This window comes from Sceloporus occidentalis, unplaced genomic scaffold (assembly GCF_023333645.1).
Source record: "Sceloporus occidentalis isolate IW3139 unplaced genomic scaffold, rSceOcc1.0.p SCAF_14, whole genome shotgun sequence".
Taxonomy (NCBI): Eukaryota; Metazoa; Chordata; class Lepidosauria; order Squamata; family Phrynosomatidae; genus Sceloporus; species Sceloporus occidentalis.
In genome coordinates this window covers 2,029,543-2,049,120 of record NW_028316994.1, presented here as the reverse complement: position 1 = coordinate 2,049,120, position 19,578 = coordinate 2,029,543, and the positions used below count along the sequence as shown (strand labels likewise).

The 19,578-nt window shown below is 45.2% G+C and overlaps 1 protein-coding gene across 4 annotated transcripts in view; it reads left to right on the top strand.

The window, feature by feature from the left end:
• The window catches only part of LOC149303501 (von Willebrand factor A domain-containing protein 5A-like), a 75,089-nt gene that overhangs the window by 35,642 nt on the left and 19,869 nt on the right, over nucleotides 1–19,578 (top strand). For 2 of the 4 annotated variants that reach the window (XM_089479930.1, XM_089479927.1), the window contains exons 1-7: nucleotides 8,481–8,561; nucleotides 11,528–11,585; nucleotides 11,844–12,046; nucleotides 13,416–13,638; nucleotides 15,892–16,064; nucleotides 17,801–17,915; nucleotides 18,037–18,209. The exons of the other annotated variants lie outside the window; for them this stretch is intronic. In XM_089479930.1, the coding sequence (XP_089336056.1) occupies nucleotides 11,543–11,585; nucleotides 11,844–12,046; nucleotides 13,416–13,638; nucleotides 15,892–16,064; nucleotides 17,801–17,915; nucleotides 18,037–18,209 (930 nt within the window). In that variant the 5' untranslated portion in view covers nucleotides 8,481–8,561; nucleotides 11,528–11,542. Of the gene's footprint in view, nucleotides 1–8,480; nucleotides 8,562–11,527; nucleotides 11,586–11,843; nucleotides 12,047–13,415; nucleotides 13,639–15,891; nucleotides 16,065–17,800; nucleotides 17,916–18,036; nucleotides 18,210–19,578 lie in introns of those variants that run through there. 4 annotated transcript variants of the gene reach the window in all.

The following is a 19,578-nucleotide window of genomic DNA, read 5'->3' as shown; positions in this document are numbered from 1 at the left end:
TCATGTTTCTCTAACCTAGCTACCCAACTCAGGCTCCTTTGCTGTCCTGTAGGATGTAGACCCTTACGAACTAGGCCAGTATTTGTCCTGAAGTGCTGGACCATGTTGCCCCTCAGTGGAATGCAAGACCCTTTGAAGCAGTTGTATTGGCTCTCTGCTAGACACACATGCATCCTTTCACCCTATCTGTTCAAACCCTATGCAGAAAATATCAAATGAAGAGCAGGTTTAGACTTAGAAGAAGGAGGAGTGCAGTTAAGACAAAGAAACATTCAGCCTTCTCTGTCGGAGAGCTCTAGTGCCACAAACAAACTACAACTGTGGCACAAATACCTTTCTAACAGGGCCTACAAATGTTTTATCCTACGTTGGAGGGTTATCCTCCATTGGGAAAATGGCCTTGCTATGGCAAAGAGCAGTCTGAAACAAGCTTGTATAGTGTGTTGTGTGCCTTCAAGTTGTTTCTGACTTCTGGCAAGTTTTGGTCAGAGGAGATTTGCCATTGCCTTCTCCTGAGGCTGAGAGCATGTAACTTTCCCAAGGTGACCCAGTGGGTTTCCATGGCCAAGCTGTGAATCAAACCTGGATCTCCAGAGTTGTAGTGCAACACTCAAACCACTATGTCATGCTACATGTCTACAAAAAAAAAGCACACTCTTCTCTCAATCAGTGACATCACAAGGGAGTGCAGTGGGTGCAGACTACACTGGGTGACACCTCAGAGGGGAATGTATATTCAGTGGAATGGTACAGCCCATGGGACTGGCGCAACTGCAGGGCAAGTGAGGAAGGGCATTGTATCCCTTTCTGACTTGCCCAGCAGTCACACCAGACCCTGAACAGCCCTCCAGGCTGCTGGTGGGTGCAGTATCTTCTGTTTGGGCTCTGGCAGGGCTGCAGCAACACCAATGCAGCAACATGGCTGCAGCCATACTGGACCCCAAATGGCCCTCTGGAGAACATGGCAGTCTGGCCTCCTCACTGTCCACCTCCACACTGGGTGTCACCAATCATAAGCATGCCAATGTTCTGAATATACAATTCTGTTCTTTGCTGCTCTAGTGATGTTGCCTACATCACTAGATGTAGCCCTCCTCCTGACCACCATCTTGAGGGGGAGAGAAGCAGGCCAGCAACAACAGGCTTCTGCCTGCTAAGAAGACGAGCCCTCCTCCCAACCACCATCTTGAGGGGAGAGAAGCAGAGTCATGATGTGTTATGTTTTGTTAATTTGATATTGGAAACCACTTTGATCGTCCACGTAAAAGCGGTATACAAATAAAGCTTATTATTATGATGATTATTATTACATCTGACAAGCTCTGGAACTGCCTTGCGCCTGAAAAGCAGAAGTATTTCATTCCACTTCTTTGCATATGGTGAAGTTTCAAGCTCCCATGCCCATGCATGTACTTGCTGCCTTAAAGAGGCCATGAAGGTTTGCACGATCACATGGGGGGGCAGGTCTGGGGAGAAAAGATAGTCTAGTTTTACTTCCCACGCTGACCAACTTCCCCCACCCACAACTTCCTCTGATATAGAAACTGCATGATTTCCCACATTCCACAGATGAAAACAGGGTCAGAGTTGCAAGACACAGATCAAGTCCCCTGGTTTACTGCCCTGTCATAAAATATTAAGATGCTGAACGTTCTAATCTGACCACCTCAAAAATCTTGAGATGAAGGACAAAATATAACACAGAGAGTGAGTGAGTGAGTGAGTGAGTGAGAGAGAGAGAGAGAGAGAGAGAGAGAGAGAGTCTGCAGTGCAGAAATAATCTGGTTTGACACCACTTGAACAGCCCTGGCACAATGCTATGGACTTCTGGAAAGCATAGTTTGTTGTGGCACCAGAGCTCCACATTGTAGGATAGCTGGCTAGTTTAAAGGATGTAGGCCAAGCTGTATGGAAGGGCTGGGCACAATGTAGCACAAGGGCACCACGTCTTTCTTGTAGTCCCTGAAACTCTCCAACAGCCATTTGTCTGGTCAAAAGAAAATAGGTGAATTAGCTATCATAGCAACTTCCAGGAAGGATGATTCCCCTTTTAAATACACTTTAGGCTGCATCTGAACTGCAGAATTAATTTATTATTTATTTACTTTATTTTTATCCCACCTTTCTCCCAAGTTGGGACCCATGCAGTTTGGCACTCCTTTAACTGTCAGGGTTAAATGCTATGGAATTCTGGGACTGGTAGTTTTGTGAGATATTTAACATTCTCTGTCAGAGAGCTATGGACTTGGTGCCACAACAAACTACAAATCCCAGGATTCTGTAGATGGAGCCATAACAGTTAAACCGTTGTCAAACTGCATTAATTTTTCAGTGTGGCAGCAGCCTACAACCTGTGCATTGTTCAATATTTTTTAAAATGCTGTTTTAAAAAAGAAAAAACAGCTATAGTCTTCTAGACAGAAATGAACTGTATTCATTTCTGTATTCACAGGGAGGTAGGGAGATCATTGTCTGAGATTTATGACAGGCTATTGCCCCTCTGGAAGGTGCCCAGAGCACTTTGGGACCGACCTCGTCAAAGTTGCCCACAACTTTTATTCTGTAATATCCTACATTTATCTGTGTGTGTGTGTGTGTGTGTGTGTGTGTGTATGTGTATGTGTTGTTTCAGGGAGTCCTTGTATATATAACTCTCTATACATATGTGTGTATTGTATTACTATATTATATATGTGTACACACACATATATGTGTGTGTTTGTGTATACACATATATACACATATACATGTGTGTGTGTCTATGTATGTGTATGTGTGTATGAACATATGTGTGTGTGTGCGTCTATACATATTTGTGTGCATTGTATTACTATAGTATATATATGTATATGTGTGTATACACATATATGTGTGTGTTTGTGTATACACATATATACACATATACATGTGTGTGTGTCTATGTATGTGTGTGTGTGTGTCTGTAATATATACACACATACACACACATATATATATAGAATGAAACGTTACACATATGCATCCCTTTCTCTGTGGGTGGCTCCAGTGGCTTCCCATTTGCTTGACTAGAACCATTGCTGCAGCTGCAGCCCAGCAAGAAAGCCTTAGGCCCAACAGACCCCTTTGTGTGTGTGTGTGTGTGTGTGTGTGTGTGTGTATGTGTGTGTGTGTTATATTATGCACACGGAGTTGAAGACAATCCTGTTCAGAGAAGCGTTCTCAGGCATTGCATGATTATCATTTACTATTTGATGTTCTTTTTTGTTGCCTGTTTTATTGAACCATTTCCTGTATTGCTATGTATTTTATATGTATTATCTGATTATTTCCTAGATTGTACGCCATAGGCAGGTTTACTCTTATCTATTTATTGTTTGTATGTACAGCACTGTGCAAATCTACAGCGCTATATAAATAAAGAATTATTATTATTATTATTATTATTATTATTATTTATTTGTGTGTATATGTATATGTATGAATATATATATATATATGTCTATACATATGTGTGTGTGTTGTATTACTATATTATATATGTATATGTGTATATGTGTATATACACACACACCTATAAATATATATGTGTGAGTTTGTGTGTGTGTGTACACACATATACACATATACATGTGTATGTGTGTGTATACATATATACTTACATATAGAATCAAACGTTCCGTATATGCACCCCTTTCTCTGTGGATGGCTCCACTTTGGGACCTAAAGTTACCCACAAGTTTTCTTCTGTCATGCCCTACATTTTTCTTGACTGTCCTACATTTTATGGTGCCCATTCTCTGTCGGTTATGACATCTGGTCACCCTGACCCAAATAAACAATATGAAATGAATGAATGAATGAATGAATGAGTCTTTATTTATATACCGCCGTTCCTTCGATCACGGCGGTTTACAGAATAATAAAATACAAGTTACATTAGCAAAAGTCCCCCATATTAAACAGTACAATACATCAATTAAAATGCATCATTCAATCATTAAAACCAGTTAAAAAACAATCAGACAATTCAATCAATACAATACACACAATACACAGGAGAAAAATAGTGATTAGGACATGTGGGGGAAAGCTTGGCGGAAGAGGTAAGTCTTGAGATTTTTCTTAAAAGACTCGAGGGAGGGGGCCAAGCGGAGCTCGTCAGGGAGAGAGTTCCAAGTCCGCGGGGCTGAAACAGAAAAAGCCCTATGCGCAGACGCTGTATATTTCACCTTAGGAACTCTCAAAAGTTGTCTCTCACTCGACCTGAGATTGCGGGGCGGATTATATGGGGAGAGGCAGTCCTCCAAATACTCTGGGCCCAAGCCATTTAGGGCTTTATAGGTAACAACCAACACCTTGTATTGTGCCTGGAAGCGGATTGGCAGCCAATGCAGATCTTTCAATATAGGTGTTATATGGCTGGCCCTGGAGCTGCCAGTGACCAGTCTTGCTGCCATATTCTGAACCAACTGTAGCTTCCGAGTTTGGTACAGGGGTTGCCCCATGTAGAGCGCATTACAGAAATCAAGTCGAGAGGTTACCAGTGCATGTACCACTGTTTCAAGGTCCCCCTGACCCAAGAAGGGTCGCAGCTGGCGTATCAGCCGAAGCTGATAACAGGCACTTCTAACTGTCGCATCCACCTGAGGAGTCAGGTGAAGCGACGAGTCCAGAAGCACCCCCAGACTGCGAACTGTGTCCTTCACGGGGAGCGTGACCCCGTTCAGGACGGTTGGACAAATTTCCTTCCCGGGACCGGGGGAGCCTATCACAAGTATTTCCGTTTTCTCTGGATTCAGGCTGAGTCTATTTTCCCTCATCCAGCCTATTACCGACTCCAGACAGGCACTGAGCGGAGAGATGCCATCCCTAGACATTGCATCAGTTGGAGACAGAGAGAAGGCTATTTGGGTGTCATCAGCGTACTGATAACACCGCGCCCCGTGTCTCCGGATGATCTCTCCCAGCGGCTTCATGTAAATGTTGAATAGCATAGGGGACCAAATCGCTCCCTGAGGGACCCCAGATGTAAGGGCCCTCTTATCGGAGCGACAGTCCCCCAGCTCCACCATCTGGAATCTGCCTGAGAGGTAGGAACGGAACCACTGCAGAGCAGTGCCCCCGATACCCAACTCCCCCAGGCGATCCAGAAGGATACCATGGTCAATGGTATCGAAGGCTGCAGAGATGTCCAAAAGCACTAACAGGGACACGCTACCCCTGTCCATGCCCAGACGGAGATCATCGACTAAGGCGACCATGGCAGTCTCAACCCCATAGCCCGCCCGGAAGCCGGTTTGAAATGGGTCTAGATAATCCGTATCCTTCAAGACCCCCTGTAGCTGGGAGACAACCGCTCTCTCGATCACCTTTCCTAGAAATGACAGCAGTGAAACAGGCCGATAATTATTTCGAATTAGGGGGTCAAGGGAGGGCTTTTTTAATAAGGGTTTCACAATGGCCATTTTTAAACTAGATGGCAATCGGCCCTCCCTGAGAGATGAATTGACAATTCGGCGCAACATCTCAGTTATCGCCGTTCCCCCTTGAACTGCCAGCCATGAAGGACAGGGATCGAGAGAGCACGTCGTCTTCCTAACGCTACTGAGGATCCTGTCCACATCCTTGGTACTTACAGACTCAAAATGATCCAGTATAACTGAGTCCACGGAAGCTCTGGACGCCTCTACTCTCGATTCTGAAGCAATAACAGCGTCGAGATCATCCCTTAGCCGAGAAATTTTATCCGCGAAAAAGTTGTTAAACTCCTCACAACAGGCTTTAGATGGCTCCAATAGTGGGTTCAGGGGGGGGGAGCTAGTTGAGTGAGCTCTCTCACAACCCTGAACAGCTCTGCCGGACGCGACTCTGCGGACGCAATACGTGCAGCAAAGAACGAGTTCTTGGCTGCATCTATTGCTACTCCGTAGGCCTGCAAATGAGACTCTAGGAGTGTCTTGTCGGCTAAGTCCTGATGTGTCCGCCAATTGTGCTCTAGTCGTTGCACAGCCCGCTTCCTTGCCCTGAGATCTTCCGTATACCAGGGCTTTTTATTGGAAGCAGGCCGGAAAGGACACTTGGGAGCGATGCTGTGTATAGCCCTGGAGAGATCAGTATCCCAGATGTTAGTCAGGGCATCAACAGAATCGCCGTCAGTTCCAACCAAATAACCCTCTAGGGCTTCCTGGAATCTTTTGGGTTCCATCAACCTTCGAGGATGGACCATTCTAATAGGTCCGCCACCCCCGGGGGGGATCTGGGTGGGCCTTGATGCTAGCCTCGACCAAGAAATGATCCGTCCATGACAGGGCAGAGATATTTGTTACCTCTGCCCACGGAGACTCCATGTCCGTACAGAAGACAACATCAAGTGTATTACCAGCAGAATGCATGGGCCCTGAGACCAATTGGGACAGGCCCATGGCAGTCATGGTAGCCATGAATTCCCGAGCCGCACCAGTTGGAACAAAACCGGCCTCAAAGGGGATGTTGAGGTCCCCCAGGACAAGAAGCCTGGGGGACTCCAGCACCAGCTCTGAGACTAGCTGTGTCAGCTCGGCCAGGGAGTCTGTTAGCACACGGGGTGGCCTGTAGACCAACAGAATCCCTAACCTGTCCCTGGCCTTCAGGGTCAGGTATATACACTCGATATAGTCTGTCTGGCGGACATGGTTCCTGGTCAAGGAGAGGGTGTTCTTATAGATCAAGGCGACTCCCCCCCCCCGCCCACTTACCCTGATCTGGTCCTTCACTGAGGGCCTGTGCCCACACCGCTTCACTCTCAGGCCCAAGCCAGGTCTCAGTAATGCAAGCCAGGTCGCAGTTCTTATCATCCACGAGATCATATATTATGTGGGTCTTATTCTTTACAGACCTGGCATTGCACAGGAGCAGAGACAGGGTTTGTGGTACAGTTGGACTGACCCTCAGACCTCTTTGGCTAGGAGAGTGGATGGAAGGTGGGATAGATATTACGCATCGATCCCGCCTTCCCTTGCGGAATGACTCCACTCTCCTACCGCTATAACTCCCCCTGCCCCACACTACTCCAATAGGAGCCCCGCTCAACACAGCCACGTCTCCCTTTCCCTCACCAAGCCAAGTGCACACCATGTCCAACAGTCTCCTGACAGTACTAACAGCACACCCTCTCTTCAATCTCCCTCCCTCCTAAGAGTCCGCAATGGCGGCAGCAGGCAGCAGTCCTTGCCACTCCTCCCCGATGGTATGGGGGAAAACGTGAGCAGCGTCCTCTTCGGGAGCCGGTGAGCCGGCTTTAAAGAGGCCGCTCTCACCGACCTCCCCCCTCCGAAAACGCCGCTCCGGCGGCAACAGCAAAGTCCCCTGGGGCCGCTCCTGCCCGATGGAGTGGGGCGGGCGGCGTCCTCTTCGGGAGCCGGTGAGCCAGCTTTAAAGGGCCGCTCTCACCGGCCTCCCCCCTCCAAAAATGCCACTCCGGCGGCAACAGCAAAGACCCCTGGGGCCGCTCCTGCCCGATGGAGTGGGGCGGGCGGCGTCCTCTTCGGGAGCCAGTGAGCCGGCTTTAAAGGGGCCGCTCGCACCGGCCTCCCCCCTCCGAAAACGCCGCTCCGACGGCTACAGCAAAGTCCCCTGGGGCCGCTCCTGCCCGATGGAATGGGGCGGGCAGCATCCTCTTCGGGAGCCGGTGAGTCGGCTTTAAAGGGCCGTTGTCACCGACCTCCCCCCTCCGAAAACGCCGCTCCGGCGGCAACAGCAAAGTTCCCTGGGGCCGCTCCTGCCCGGTGGACAGTTGAAAGAGGGAGGAGCCTCTTCCTTCAGGCTGTCCCTGATGGAGCTGGATATGAATATGAATTTATATTAATATTATATTTATATTAATATGAATTTATATTAATATTAGTGTTTTTAACTTTTATTTTATATTATCCCGCACTTTTCCTGAATGCCCTACATTTTGCAAGTGCCTTGTCTTCCTTTGCAGTTATGGCATCTGGTAACCCTGACCTAAATAAACCCTATGAAATAAATTTATGTCAGTATTTTCAGCTTGTATTTTGTCGTGTCTGACACTTTTCTTGAATGCCCTAGATTTTTTACAAAAGACAGAAGCCTTAGGAAACTTAGGGCCTGAACACACAGGCCAAAATAAAGCTGCTTCGGGTCACTTTGACGGCATGCTGTTTAAATGATGCCTGAGTACTAAGAGGCTGGAATCCATGCCAAAGTCACGCCCCAGTCCTAAAGACTGGAGTGCAGCTTTGGCACAGCTTCTGGCCTCTTAAGATGCATGTGTCATTTAAACAGCATACCTCCAAAGTGACTCAAAGCAGCTTTATTTTGGCTTATCTTTTCGGGCCCTTAAATTACCCCACACTAACTCCAGGGGATGTAGAGGGCCCACTGTGCATCAGGATGAGATTTGTGGGTGGAAGGTACTGCATTGTGCCTGGTACTGAATTTGTAGATGCTCCCTAAGCAGAGGCAGGGATAAGAGGCAAGGCTTTCAGCATTTTGCTCTGACAAGCTCTCCTTTCACTTTCAGTTCTTTGGTTGTTTTGACCAAAGAAGGAAGCAGCAGCAAACCACCCAGGATCAGCAGGGTAAGACTCTTATATTTTTTGTGATTGCATTCTTTTCTAATTATTTTTACTAAGAAATTCTACATATATATATATATATATATATATTACATAAACAAAAACCATGACAGCATAGTACAATAGCACACAGTTGCTGAACCCTCTTTCCAGTTAATATATTAAATTATATTTAGGTACAATGTTAATCTTCCATTATTGACTGATGCAGTGTAGACCCTAGGATACAAACTGTTTGATGTGTAAAGTGTATGCATCTACCAAGTTAGGTAATCTTCTTTTCTGGCAAACATTTCTGGTATCACAATCTTTTCTCCCATTTTGCTTTTCTGTCCCTTTCCTCTTTTCCCTGTCTCTCTTCACATGTCTCTTTTAACCTTCTCACTTAGATCTCTTTCTATGTCATTCTCTTTTATTTTCCTTTCCCCTTTCTTTCTCATATTCCTTCCTTTTCAATTTCCCTTTCTTCCTTCTTTTTCCTCTTGCATATCTCTCCCCTCTCCTTCTTACTTTAATTATTTTCCCATCATCTCCTTTTTTCCCTTTGTACCAGGGGTGCACAAACCTGCGGCCCAGGGCCGCATGCGGCCCGCCAGAGGATTTCTGGAGGCCCGTGGCCAAATAGTTAGGAACAGGAGGATGTCCTGGCTCTGAGAGTCCTCCCTGATCACACGGGACTTTGGAGGATGGGAGCAATGGACTCTTCCTCCAGACTTCCCAGGAGAGCTTTTGCTGGGTGGGGACAGGCTTACAGGAGTGCGGCCCAGAGGGAGAAGATTTTTGCAGGCCAAGCGGCAGAGTAGAGCCGGGAGGGCAGAGAGAGAGAGAGAGAGAGCAGGGAACGAGATAGCAAAAGAGCAAGAGAGGGCACGGGTTTGGCTCATTAAGGTAAGGGGCCTGGGGTCTTCCCTGGGGTGTGGATGGGAGTGGAGGAGCAGGAGTCTGCCATGCTTTTGGCCAGTGGCTTGGGATTCGAGATCCTCATCCTCACAAGGCTACCCTCCTGGCAAAGCTCCCAGGCCACTCCAAGGTGAAAGACTCGGCAGAGGAGGAGGAAGAAGGGAAAAGAGATAAGGCAGCCCACCCACTGCGTTGTCCTCCTCATCCTCTGCCATGTCATTCGAGTGGTCTGGGGTTTTTTCCGGGCAGGCAGCCTTGCCGCTCAAAGATGAACGGCTTGGCAGAAAAGGACAATGCGATGGGCAGGATGTCTTGTCTCTTACCCCCGTCCTCCCTCTCCCCCTTCAAGTCTGCCCACCCAGCAATGGGGAAAGGGAAAAGAGAGGATGGGGGAAGAGACAAGGACCCTGCCCAGTGCATTGTCCTCCTCCTCTTCTGCCAAGTTGGCAAGGCTGCCTGCCTGGCAAAACCCCCAGACCGCTCAAAGGCGAACAACTCGGCAGAGGAGGAGGAGGGTAACGCGGTGCACAGGCATCCTTGTCTCTTTCCCCATCCTCCTCCTCTAGAAAGAAAGAAGGAAGGGAGGGAGGAAAAAATGGAGTGAAGGAAGGAAGGAAGGAAGGAAGGAAGGAAGGAAGGAAAGAAGGAAGGAAGCAGGGAAAGAAAGAAAGGAGGGAGGGAGGGAGGGAGGGAGGGGATGCCTGCCCTTTATTAAGGTGACCAGACTTTCCCTCCTTTTCCCAGACATGTCCCCCATCTCATCCTTCCTGTCCAGGAGGGGGGATTCTACAGTGTCCTCCATTTTGAGCATGGCTAAGAAGTATGGATTTACATTTATATGCTTTCAACTTTTATTTGGCCATGTCCTCCATTTTGTTTGAATGTCCTACATTTCACTGTCCTAAACCTATTGGCAGCCTGAACAACCTAGCTGACCTTAATTTTGGCCCCTACCTCCTTCCAAGTTGGGCACCCCCTGCTTTATGCCTACCTTGCATTTCATCACTTCTTTCTACCTTTTATGTTATTGCTTTATAAGAAGGCTCTTCTGTTTTGCATTATGTCCCTTCAGGGATTCAGGATGGTTTGAATGGAGTGGCTTCTTCTTAGGGGCCCAAGATCCTAGGGAAGCCCAGAGTGTTTTCTGTTGCGAAAAGGACTAGATGCAGAAGGAAAGAGCAACATATCTGGAGGATCAGGAATTTAAAGTTCATGTCCTGGCCTGTAGTGGCACTCCCCTCAAACCCTGGCACTCTAGCGCCTCCAGATATGTTGCCCTTTTCTTTCACATCTAGTCCTGTTGGCAACAGAAAACCCTCAGGGCTTGCCAGCTTGGGTCCAAAACACACTGCAGAAATAATCCAGATTGAGGCTGTTTTAACTGCCCTGGCTCAATGCTAGGGAATTCTGGGAACCGTAGTTGTGTGAGATATTTGCAGTGTCTGTCAGAAAGGTCTGTTGCAACAATAAACTACAATTCCCAGATTTCCCTAGCACTGAACCAGGGCAGTTAAAGTGGTCTCAAACTGGATTATTTCTGCAGTGTGTTTTGGATCTTGGGCTCCTAAGAGGAAGCCACTCCATTCAAATCATCCTGAATCCCTGTTTGCTCTCTCCGATTCCCCTGCTTCTCCTGGACCCACAATTCGGCCCTAGGGAATCTTATGATTTGGGAGTTTGTTGTTGTGTGCCTTCAGATTGTTTCGAATTTATGGTGACCTGCAAGTCTTTGGGTGAACCTACACTGTAGAAATAATGTAATTTGACACAACTGTTAAGTGCTGTAGCTCCATTTTATGAAATCCTGGGATTTGTACTTTTAGCTTTCTCTACCAAACACGTTGGTGCTTCACAAAAGTACAAATCCCAGGATTCTGTAGGATAGAGTCATGGGCGTTAAAGTGATGTCAGGCTGCATTATTTCGATGCTGTAGATAACACCCTTTAAAGGATTGTAGCCTTATTCTCATGACCTCTTGCAGTCCTGCCAACTAAAAGCAAAAGCAGAGATAAAAGTGTTGTTTTCTATAGTTGTTGGATATGTCACGTGGCCTCTCTTTCTGTTTCAGAGATCATCATCAGCCATGACAACTGTTTGTGGCCTTCTGACAAAGTCACAGCAACCAGGTAAATCCTCTCCCTGTGGTTATTCAGCAAACGGTTTGCAGAATGGCAGTTATCTGATACTTCAAACTGTAAACTGAGTTTCAGGTGCTGTATACAGCTTAAAAATGATACTGTGATGGCCTGGTTCTTAGTCCAGCCAATTGGTTAGCCTATTCTTGAAGGGCCAAGGTGTCTGGAGAAGGGTCCATGCATCTGAGGACTCTGAGCAGGGGCAGCCCAAACTAGGCTTTGTACTAACTGGTCTGTTTCCTTGTCCAGTGCCGCTGAAAGGTATCTCCGTGGATGTGTTGGTCCAAGGCTTCATTGCTGATGTAGTTTCTGAGCTTCGGTACAAGAATGAGGAAAAAAACCCAGTGGAGGCTGTCTTTGTCTTCCCTCTGGATGATGAGGCTGCCGTATATGCCTTCGAGGGTGTGATCGGAGGGACTCGGATTGAGGCCCAGATCCGAGAGAAAAAACAGGTATATGAGTCTTGAAGAGACTAAATCTTCGGGGAATATTGTGGTCTAGTTTTTGAGGGGAGGCAGAACATTTATTAGAGAAGACATTACCTTCACATTGAGAGAGTCGCAGTGGTATAGTGGTTTGGTGTTGGACTAGGACTCATGAGACCAGAGTTTGAATCCTTGCTTGACCATGGAAATCCACTGGGTGACCTTGGACAAGTCACGCATTCTTAGCCTCAGAGGAAGGCAAAACAAACCTTGCCAAAAAAATCTTGTGATAGAGTTGTCATAAATCAGGAACAACTTGAAGGCACACAAGACAAGATCTTCACATTAACGTCTTGTGTCAAGAAGCCTTCATATTATGCTTGGAATTTGTTCTACACATAAAGCTTTTCAGATATTTATTTATTTATTTATTATATTCATTTATTTTTAATACAATATATATCCTCTCCTTTCTCCCAATATAGGCCCAAGGTGACATACACAAAAGATTTTTAAAAATATAGCTAAGAAACTATTATTATTATAATCGATAAAAAATTAAGGTATTCTCTTTTAAAAAGTCTTTAAAAATTTAAAACCATTTAAAGGCATTTAAAACATAACCTTGATGATGAACCGAGAGAAGACCTCAAATTTGCAGCAACCACTTAATAGCCAAAAGCCTGTCTAAATACAAAGATCTCTGGCTGCTGGTAGATGGAGAACAGGGTGTCTGAGAGCAGCCTAAGCTCAAGTAGGAAGAAATCCCACAATTGGAAACGATTCCCAAGAAGGCCCTCTCAGTCACATTTACATGAAGGGTTCTCCTGTGTTTTATTAGCCATGATTGTGCATTTACAGAACAGTCAACATCTTAAGATGTGATCACTGTAGGCTTTCTACCATGGAAGTGTGGTTTCAACTGGGGAACCAGGAAAGGGATTAAATCCATTTACTTTCCCCAGGCTTCGTGGCCTCAGTATGATTCTGGTGGCCCCACAGGTGCTTTCCTTTAGAATTAAAGAAAACCCACCAGGGAGCCCACAAACAAACTAGATTGGCCATTTCATATGTCTTTGAAGTGCTGAAGTTAAAGAAGGGCATTTCCAGATTTGAATAAATATTTTCCAGGTTTACTCACACTTTTGCTTTCTGTAGCTATCTTCAAAATAGCAGAACCTGTGTTAAGATTTAATAAACAAGTTCTATTTGCATGGAAGCCAGCAGTAGTGGCTTCTATTTGCATGAAAACCAATCAGTCAAAAGCCACAGGGTTTTTTAAGTTTCAAAGAAGTCCTTGCTTATTACTATATCTTCCAGCACCATTGACCTCTTGATACCTTATGATCCCTGTCTCTCTGTCTCTCTCTCTCTGTTTTGTGTTCATCCATTTCAGGCGGAGGAGGAGTATGAGGATGCTTTGAGTGAAGGCCGTGAGGCTTTCATGCTTGGAAGAGAAGAAAACACCAGTGACATTTTCACCTGCAGTTTGGGGAACCTGCCCCCTGAGGGGGAAGCCACACTGAAGCTGCGCTATGTCCAGGCATTAGCTCCAGAGCCTGATGGAGCCATCCGTTTTGTCCTGCCTGCTGTCCTGAACCCCCGCTATGTGCCACAAGGTAGCAATAGCAGCTTCATTTATATACCACTTCATACTGCACTAGGCAGTCTCTAAGCAGTTTACAACTGTAAACTTATTGCCCCCAACAAGCTGGGTAGTCATTTCAGTGACCTTGGAAAGATGGCAGTCTGAGTCAATCCTGAGCCTCTGGCTGGGACTGAATTCACAGACCTGTGGTTTGTGAGTGAGTGGCTGCAGTACTGGCATTTCACCACTCTGCCACCAGGCAGTGGCATCACTAGTGGGGTGCAGAGGGTGCTGCCCACACCAGGTAATAGCCTAAGGGGGGGGGGGATGACACCACTGCTTCTAAAACACCTATCTTTTGGCAGAAACAGGCTGTGACATTCATCTGTATCTCTTTAAAATGCTTTAAGAGATCGTAGGAGTGGGGTGAAGCTCAGTGGGAGGAGAAAGGAGAGGCCCCAGAATTTTTTTAATTGAAATTTTAATTATTATTTTTTTAAAAAATCACATCTTAACCAAATCTTCACTACGTATTTGTAAATACATTTAGGCTGTGAATCATGCTATTGTAATCTGAAGGTGTATTTTGCTAAATGTTTTATGTCACAACTATTAGTACATTCAGTGGTATATGGGGATTAGGATTTACAACTAACATTAGTGCAAAAAGGCATTATTAAGGATATTGTATGGTGTGAAATGGGAGGAGGCCAAGCCTAGGGGTGCCACTGCCATTAGGGCTCTTACAAATCTGCAAATTTAGGAGTTAGACCCCAGATAAAAAAGCATCAAGGAACATAGATGTTCTGGTCCTTAATCTTCTCTTATTTTGAGAACCCCCAGTTGGTGCATCAGAGAGATCCATTGTGGTGTAGTAGTTTGAGTGTTGGGTTACAACTCTGGAGATCAGGGTTTGATTCTCCGCTCAGCCATGGAAACCCACTAGGTGACCTTGGGCGAGTCACACACACTCAGCTCCAGACATCCTCATGACTTGAAGGCACACAACAACAACAACAACAACAGTGGGGCATCTCAAATTGCTCCTACCCACACCTCATGTCTTTGTTTCTGTATGCTATTTGCATCCACATGTCAGGCTTTCTAGAGACAGAGACTCTCCAGGTCTTTGGGATTTCAACTCCTAGAAGCTCCACCCACCATGACCAATGTTAAAGGACTGTGGGAATAGTTGTCCACAATATGTGGACTGTCAAAAATGCACACATTCATTCTTAATGCATTTTTATCATTATTGTTATAACACTGTTGTTGTTTTGTATAATTTTATGCTGGTCTGTAATAATAAAGACATAACACATTCATTCAAGCTTGGTCTGCACATGGGACAGAATGAGGTGCAAGAATGTAGCATACCATTCAGAGAGCAGCTGGAGATGGGCACACTACTAATGTTCTTTCGCATCAAAATAAACTTTTAAGAGCTTGAGAAAAGAAGTAAGGAGTGTGAGGATTCCCTCTCTCTCTCTCTTTCTCTCTCCCTCTCTCTCTTTCTTATACACCAGTCTGTTTTCCATTCTTTGTTTTTAATAATCAGAATTCAAAATTGCATCCCTACTTCCTCCAAAGTGCTGCCTGAAGTAATGCGTTCCACTATGAGGATGTATGTAGAGTAAGCCTAAGACAGTCCCAGTCTTATTGTGGCCTCTCCCAGTTAAGGTTCTTACCTAATGATATGCACAGTTCTGTTCCTTTATCCTTCAGATCCTAGAGCTGTGATGCATTATTTAGGATATAATTTTCAGTGTAGCATGAAGTAATGCTGTTAGTTCACTATAAGATTTTCAACAAGCTACCCAAAATTCACAAACATAGTAGTAGGAACTTGAGATTTAAAATAATTTGAATGTAGTACAATGCAAAACTGCCAGTTTTGTCATCCAGACAGAGGGCTGTAAGTGAAAAACCAAAAGTCTAGCTTTAAATCCCTATATGTTCAACTGTGTTTGTTGTCCAGAGTTAACAGATCCAAGGTATTTTTCTAAGAGGCTTCTTATCTTTTAACAGTTACATAGCAGGTTGACCCTCTCTCTTTTGATAAAAACTACCTTTTGAATTTGACTAGTACTTAAATTTGTTTCTGATTAGTGTTTAGTTGGTATCTGCACATTTCTTCTAACTTGAAATGGAGATTTAAAGTATTTGGATGTGGAGCGAGCGGAATGAAGTTGGCAGATTAGTCCACCCTGGTTATTGCTCTCCTATTGCTCTCAGTCCACTGAGTTGTGTTGTCATCACCTTTTGTGTGTCTCTTTCTCCTCAGGATCAGAAGGAACCACTGTCACTCAGAATATAGCACGAGTGCCCAAGGGACAGCTTCCCTACACACTTAGTCTGAGTGCCACAGTGGAGTCCACCTATGGCATCAATCGTATAGAATCAAAATGCACCCTTGAGCCACTGCGCTACATAGCCGAAGACCAAACCAGTGCCCAGGTAGGGCTACTGATGAGTTAATGACAGTTTTGGAAAACTAGTGTGTCTTTTGTTCTGTTCTCCGTAGCAAAGCCCATACACATCCCATCCAAATCCAGGGCAGTTTGTACTGGGACATTCAGGCCAAGCTAGAAATGTTATGTTTACACAGCTAATCCGTGCGGGCAGAAGTGATAACATGGACTGGAGTCATGAAATATGAAAATGAAGTCTTCACTGCTTAATGTTTTCTTAATCTGTGTCAACATATTTCCTAATCTACTTTTAGATGAGAACATTCTAAGAAAAGCTCTAATTGCAAATACCCAGCAGATAGTTAGGGAAGATTTCCTTGGGAATTGAGGGGAAAACCTAATATTATATCTCCTCCTACTCCCATGCCACGGTTCTGATCCTTATTACCTTCTCTCTCCCCATAGCTAGGTTACCTTGCTATTTTGTTTGCTAATTCACTGTTTTGAGCAAGAATGGGCCTTTATCACCTATAAAGGATAGACATATAACAGTACACTGACTCATTATCTTCTGTATGAATCACCAGGTGGTGGTTTGCTTTTTGAGCTAGGGAGAGGCATACTGAAAACAACACAATGGCTTTTTTGTAGTCCTATTTGCTGAATTGTCACTAAACTGCAAGACTAGTTCAGCAGGTGTAGCCTCAAAGTTTTAAAAACAGAAAGCACCAGAATCCACCACCATCAAGCAAGTCACATGTTGATATCACAAGGCAGGCTGGATTCGAGGAGTTAATCCCAGTTACAGTGCTATTTGTCATCTCTATGCATGAGCAAACAGCACTATAGAATAAATGAATGAACGAGTGCAAACATTACCAGGTTAACAAAAAGTATGCATAGGGTGTGAGAGGCTTCATGCTGAATCCAGAGTGAATTCCTTTAGATTAAGATTGCATTTGAGACTGGCAGTTTTAAGAGATTGAGACTTGCAGCCTTAAAGTGATTATATCCAAGCCCAGTTTCCAGGCTGTAGAGGAGGGATGGGCAGCTCCTGAGGTCTGAGATCCATTAGTTCTGCTCCCCAGGATCACCTGGGATATGCATCAGGCCCTCAAAATGAAACTAGAAACAAATGGAAGGCAGTGTCCTATTTTGACAAGAATTAGATTTGGAATTAAAATAAGGTGTGGGGAAAATCACATCAAAGGGATGCAAGTGCTTTAAAGATAAACTACTCCCACTTTTCTTATTATGTTTCTGTGAGCTAAAAACATTCTCTTCAAGAATCAAAAATGGCCCTATGCTTGAAGGATAAACACTTATCCTGATTCATGAGTGATCTTTGCATTAGTCTAGAATAGGGGTTGTCAACTATGTGGGTCAGGGCCAGTTATTCCATCCCAGATGCACAGCACACATCCCATGAACTACACCCTGAAAACAGCAAGCTCCACTATCTTCATTTTCCTCTGCAGGCTTCAGAGGACTTTAGTCAACTCTGGCCTAGAACTATCATCATGCCTATACAAAAAGGGCAGATCGGCAGCGAAACAGCAGGCAGCCTCCTCAGCTGTTGATCCCTATCAGTTACATCAATTTTTTATAACTTATTTTATTATCCCCACTTAGAAGTTCAGCTGGACACATGGTTTGGAAATACATATTGCACAAACTGCAGTAATGTTTCCAAATGATGTACAGCGAAGGGAAAACAGAAGAGGGGGAGCTTATCTGAAGGTCAGTTGGCAAGGTGTTTTGTTTATCTCTCTCTTCCCAAAGGTCTCTTTGGCTGAAGGGCACCAATTTGACCGAGATGTGGAGTTCCTGATATATTACAAGGATGTTCACAAGCCTAGTGCCTTCTTTGAACCTGGGAAGCCTGGAGTTGCCCCTGGTGAGCAAAGCCTAAGGTGATGGCCAGGGTGGAGGCTGCAGTGAAAAGGTTGCTGTGAACCCATGTACCACCATGGGTTGCAAATCCTTGTTTGAACATCCCTTCTTTCTTCAAAACACAGGTTCACTGATGGGGGACCCAGCACTTCTGCTTACCTTGTACCCCAGTATCACAGCCTCCAAACCAGGTCAGAATGCTACTGGGGAATTCATCTTCCTGCTGGATCGTTCTGGCAGCATGGCTTGCAACACTGACTACAATCAGGAGTCACCCTTGCGTATTCAGAGTGCCAAGGTACCCTGTGGATGCATGAAATGGAATGATGGGACTTTGGGAAACGTGGGGGACAGTGTGTGCTACTATGTATGTGACTCAAGTTAGTGGGTGAAGTTAATCTTCTCCAGACTTTATCCAAGGTGCTGAACTATATCTGGCCAAATCAAGCTCATCACCTTGGATAATCCCTTTCAACTTCAAAGAAAACCCAAGAGAAGATTTCAGTAAGGCCTTTGACAAGGGTTCCCATGACATTCTTGCAAACAAGCTTGTAAAGTGTGGGCTAGGCAAGGTAACTGTTACATGGATTTGTAATTGGTTGACTGGCTGAAGCCAAAGGGTGCTCAACAACGGTTTCTTTTCATCCTGGAGAGAAGGGACCAGGGGGGTCCCACAAGGCTCTGTCCTGGTCCCAGTGCTATTATCAATGACTTGGATGTCAAAATTGGAGGCATACTTATCAAATGTGCAGATGACACCATATCAGGAGAAATAGCTAATACTCCAGAGGACAGGAACAAAATTCAAAATGACCTGAATAGACTAGAAAGCTGGGCCAAAGCTAACAAAATGAAAATCAATATAGAGAAATGTAAGGTACTGCACCTCAGGCAGAAAAATGAAATGCACAGATATAGGATGGGGGACACCTGGCTGAAAGAGACTACGTGTGAAAGAGATCTAGGAGTACAAGTGGACCACAAGTTGAGCATGAGTCAACAGTGTGATGCGGCAGCTAAAAAGGCTAATGCAATTTTAGGCTGCATCAATAAAAGTATAGTGTTTAGATCAAGAGAAGTAATGTAGTGCTACTGTATTCTGCTTTAGTCAGGCCCCACCTGGAATATTGTGTCCAGTTCTGGGCACCACAATTCAAAAAGGACATTGAGAAACTGGAGCATGTCCAAAGGAGGGTGACTAAAGGATCTGGAATCTATGTGCTATGAGGAGCGACTTAGGGAGCTGGGGACGTTTAGCCTGGAGAAGAGAAGGTTAAGAGATGATATGATAGCTCTGTTTAAATATTTGAAGGGATGCTATATTGAGGAGGGAGCTAGCTTGTTTTCTGCTGCTCCAGAGACTAGGACCCGTAACAACGGATGCAAGCTACAGGAAAAGAGATTCCACCTGAACATTAGGAGGAACTTCCTGACAGTAAGGGCTGTTCGACAGTGGAACACACTCCCTCAGAGTGTAGTGGAATTTCCCTCCTTGGAGCAGAGGCTGGATGGCCATCTGTTGGGGATGCTTTGACTGTGATTTCCTGCATGGCAGATAGTTGGACTGGATGGCCCTTGTGGTCTCTTCCAACTCTATGATTCTATGGCCTATTGACATGGAAACTGTCAAATGCCACTGATGCTCACAGTGGTTCATTCTCATGCAC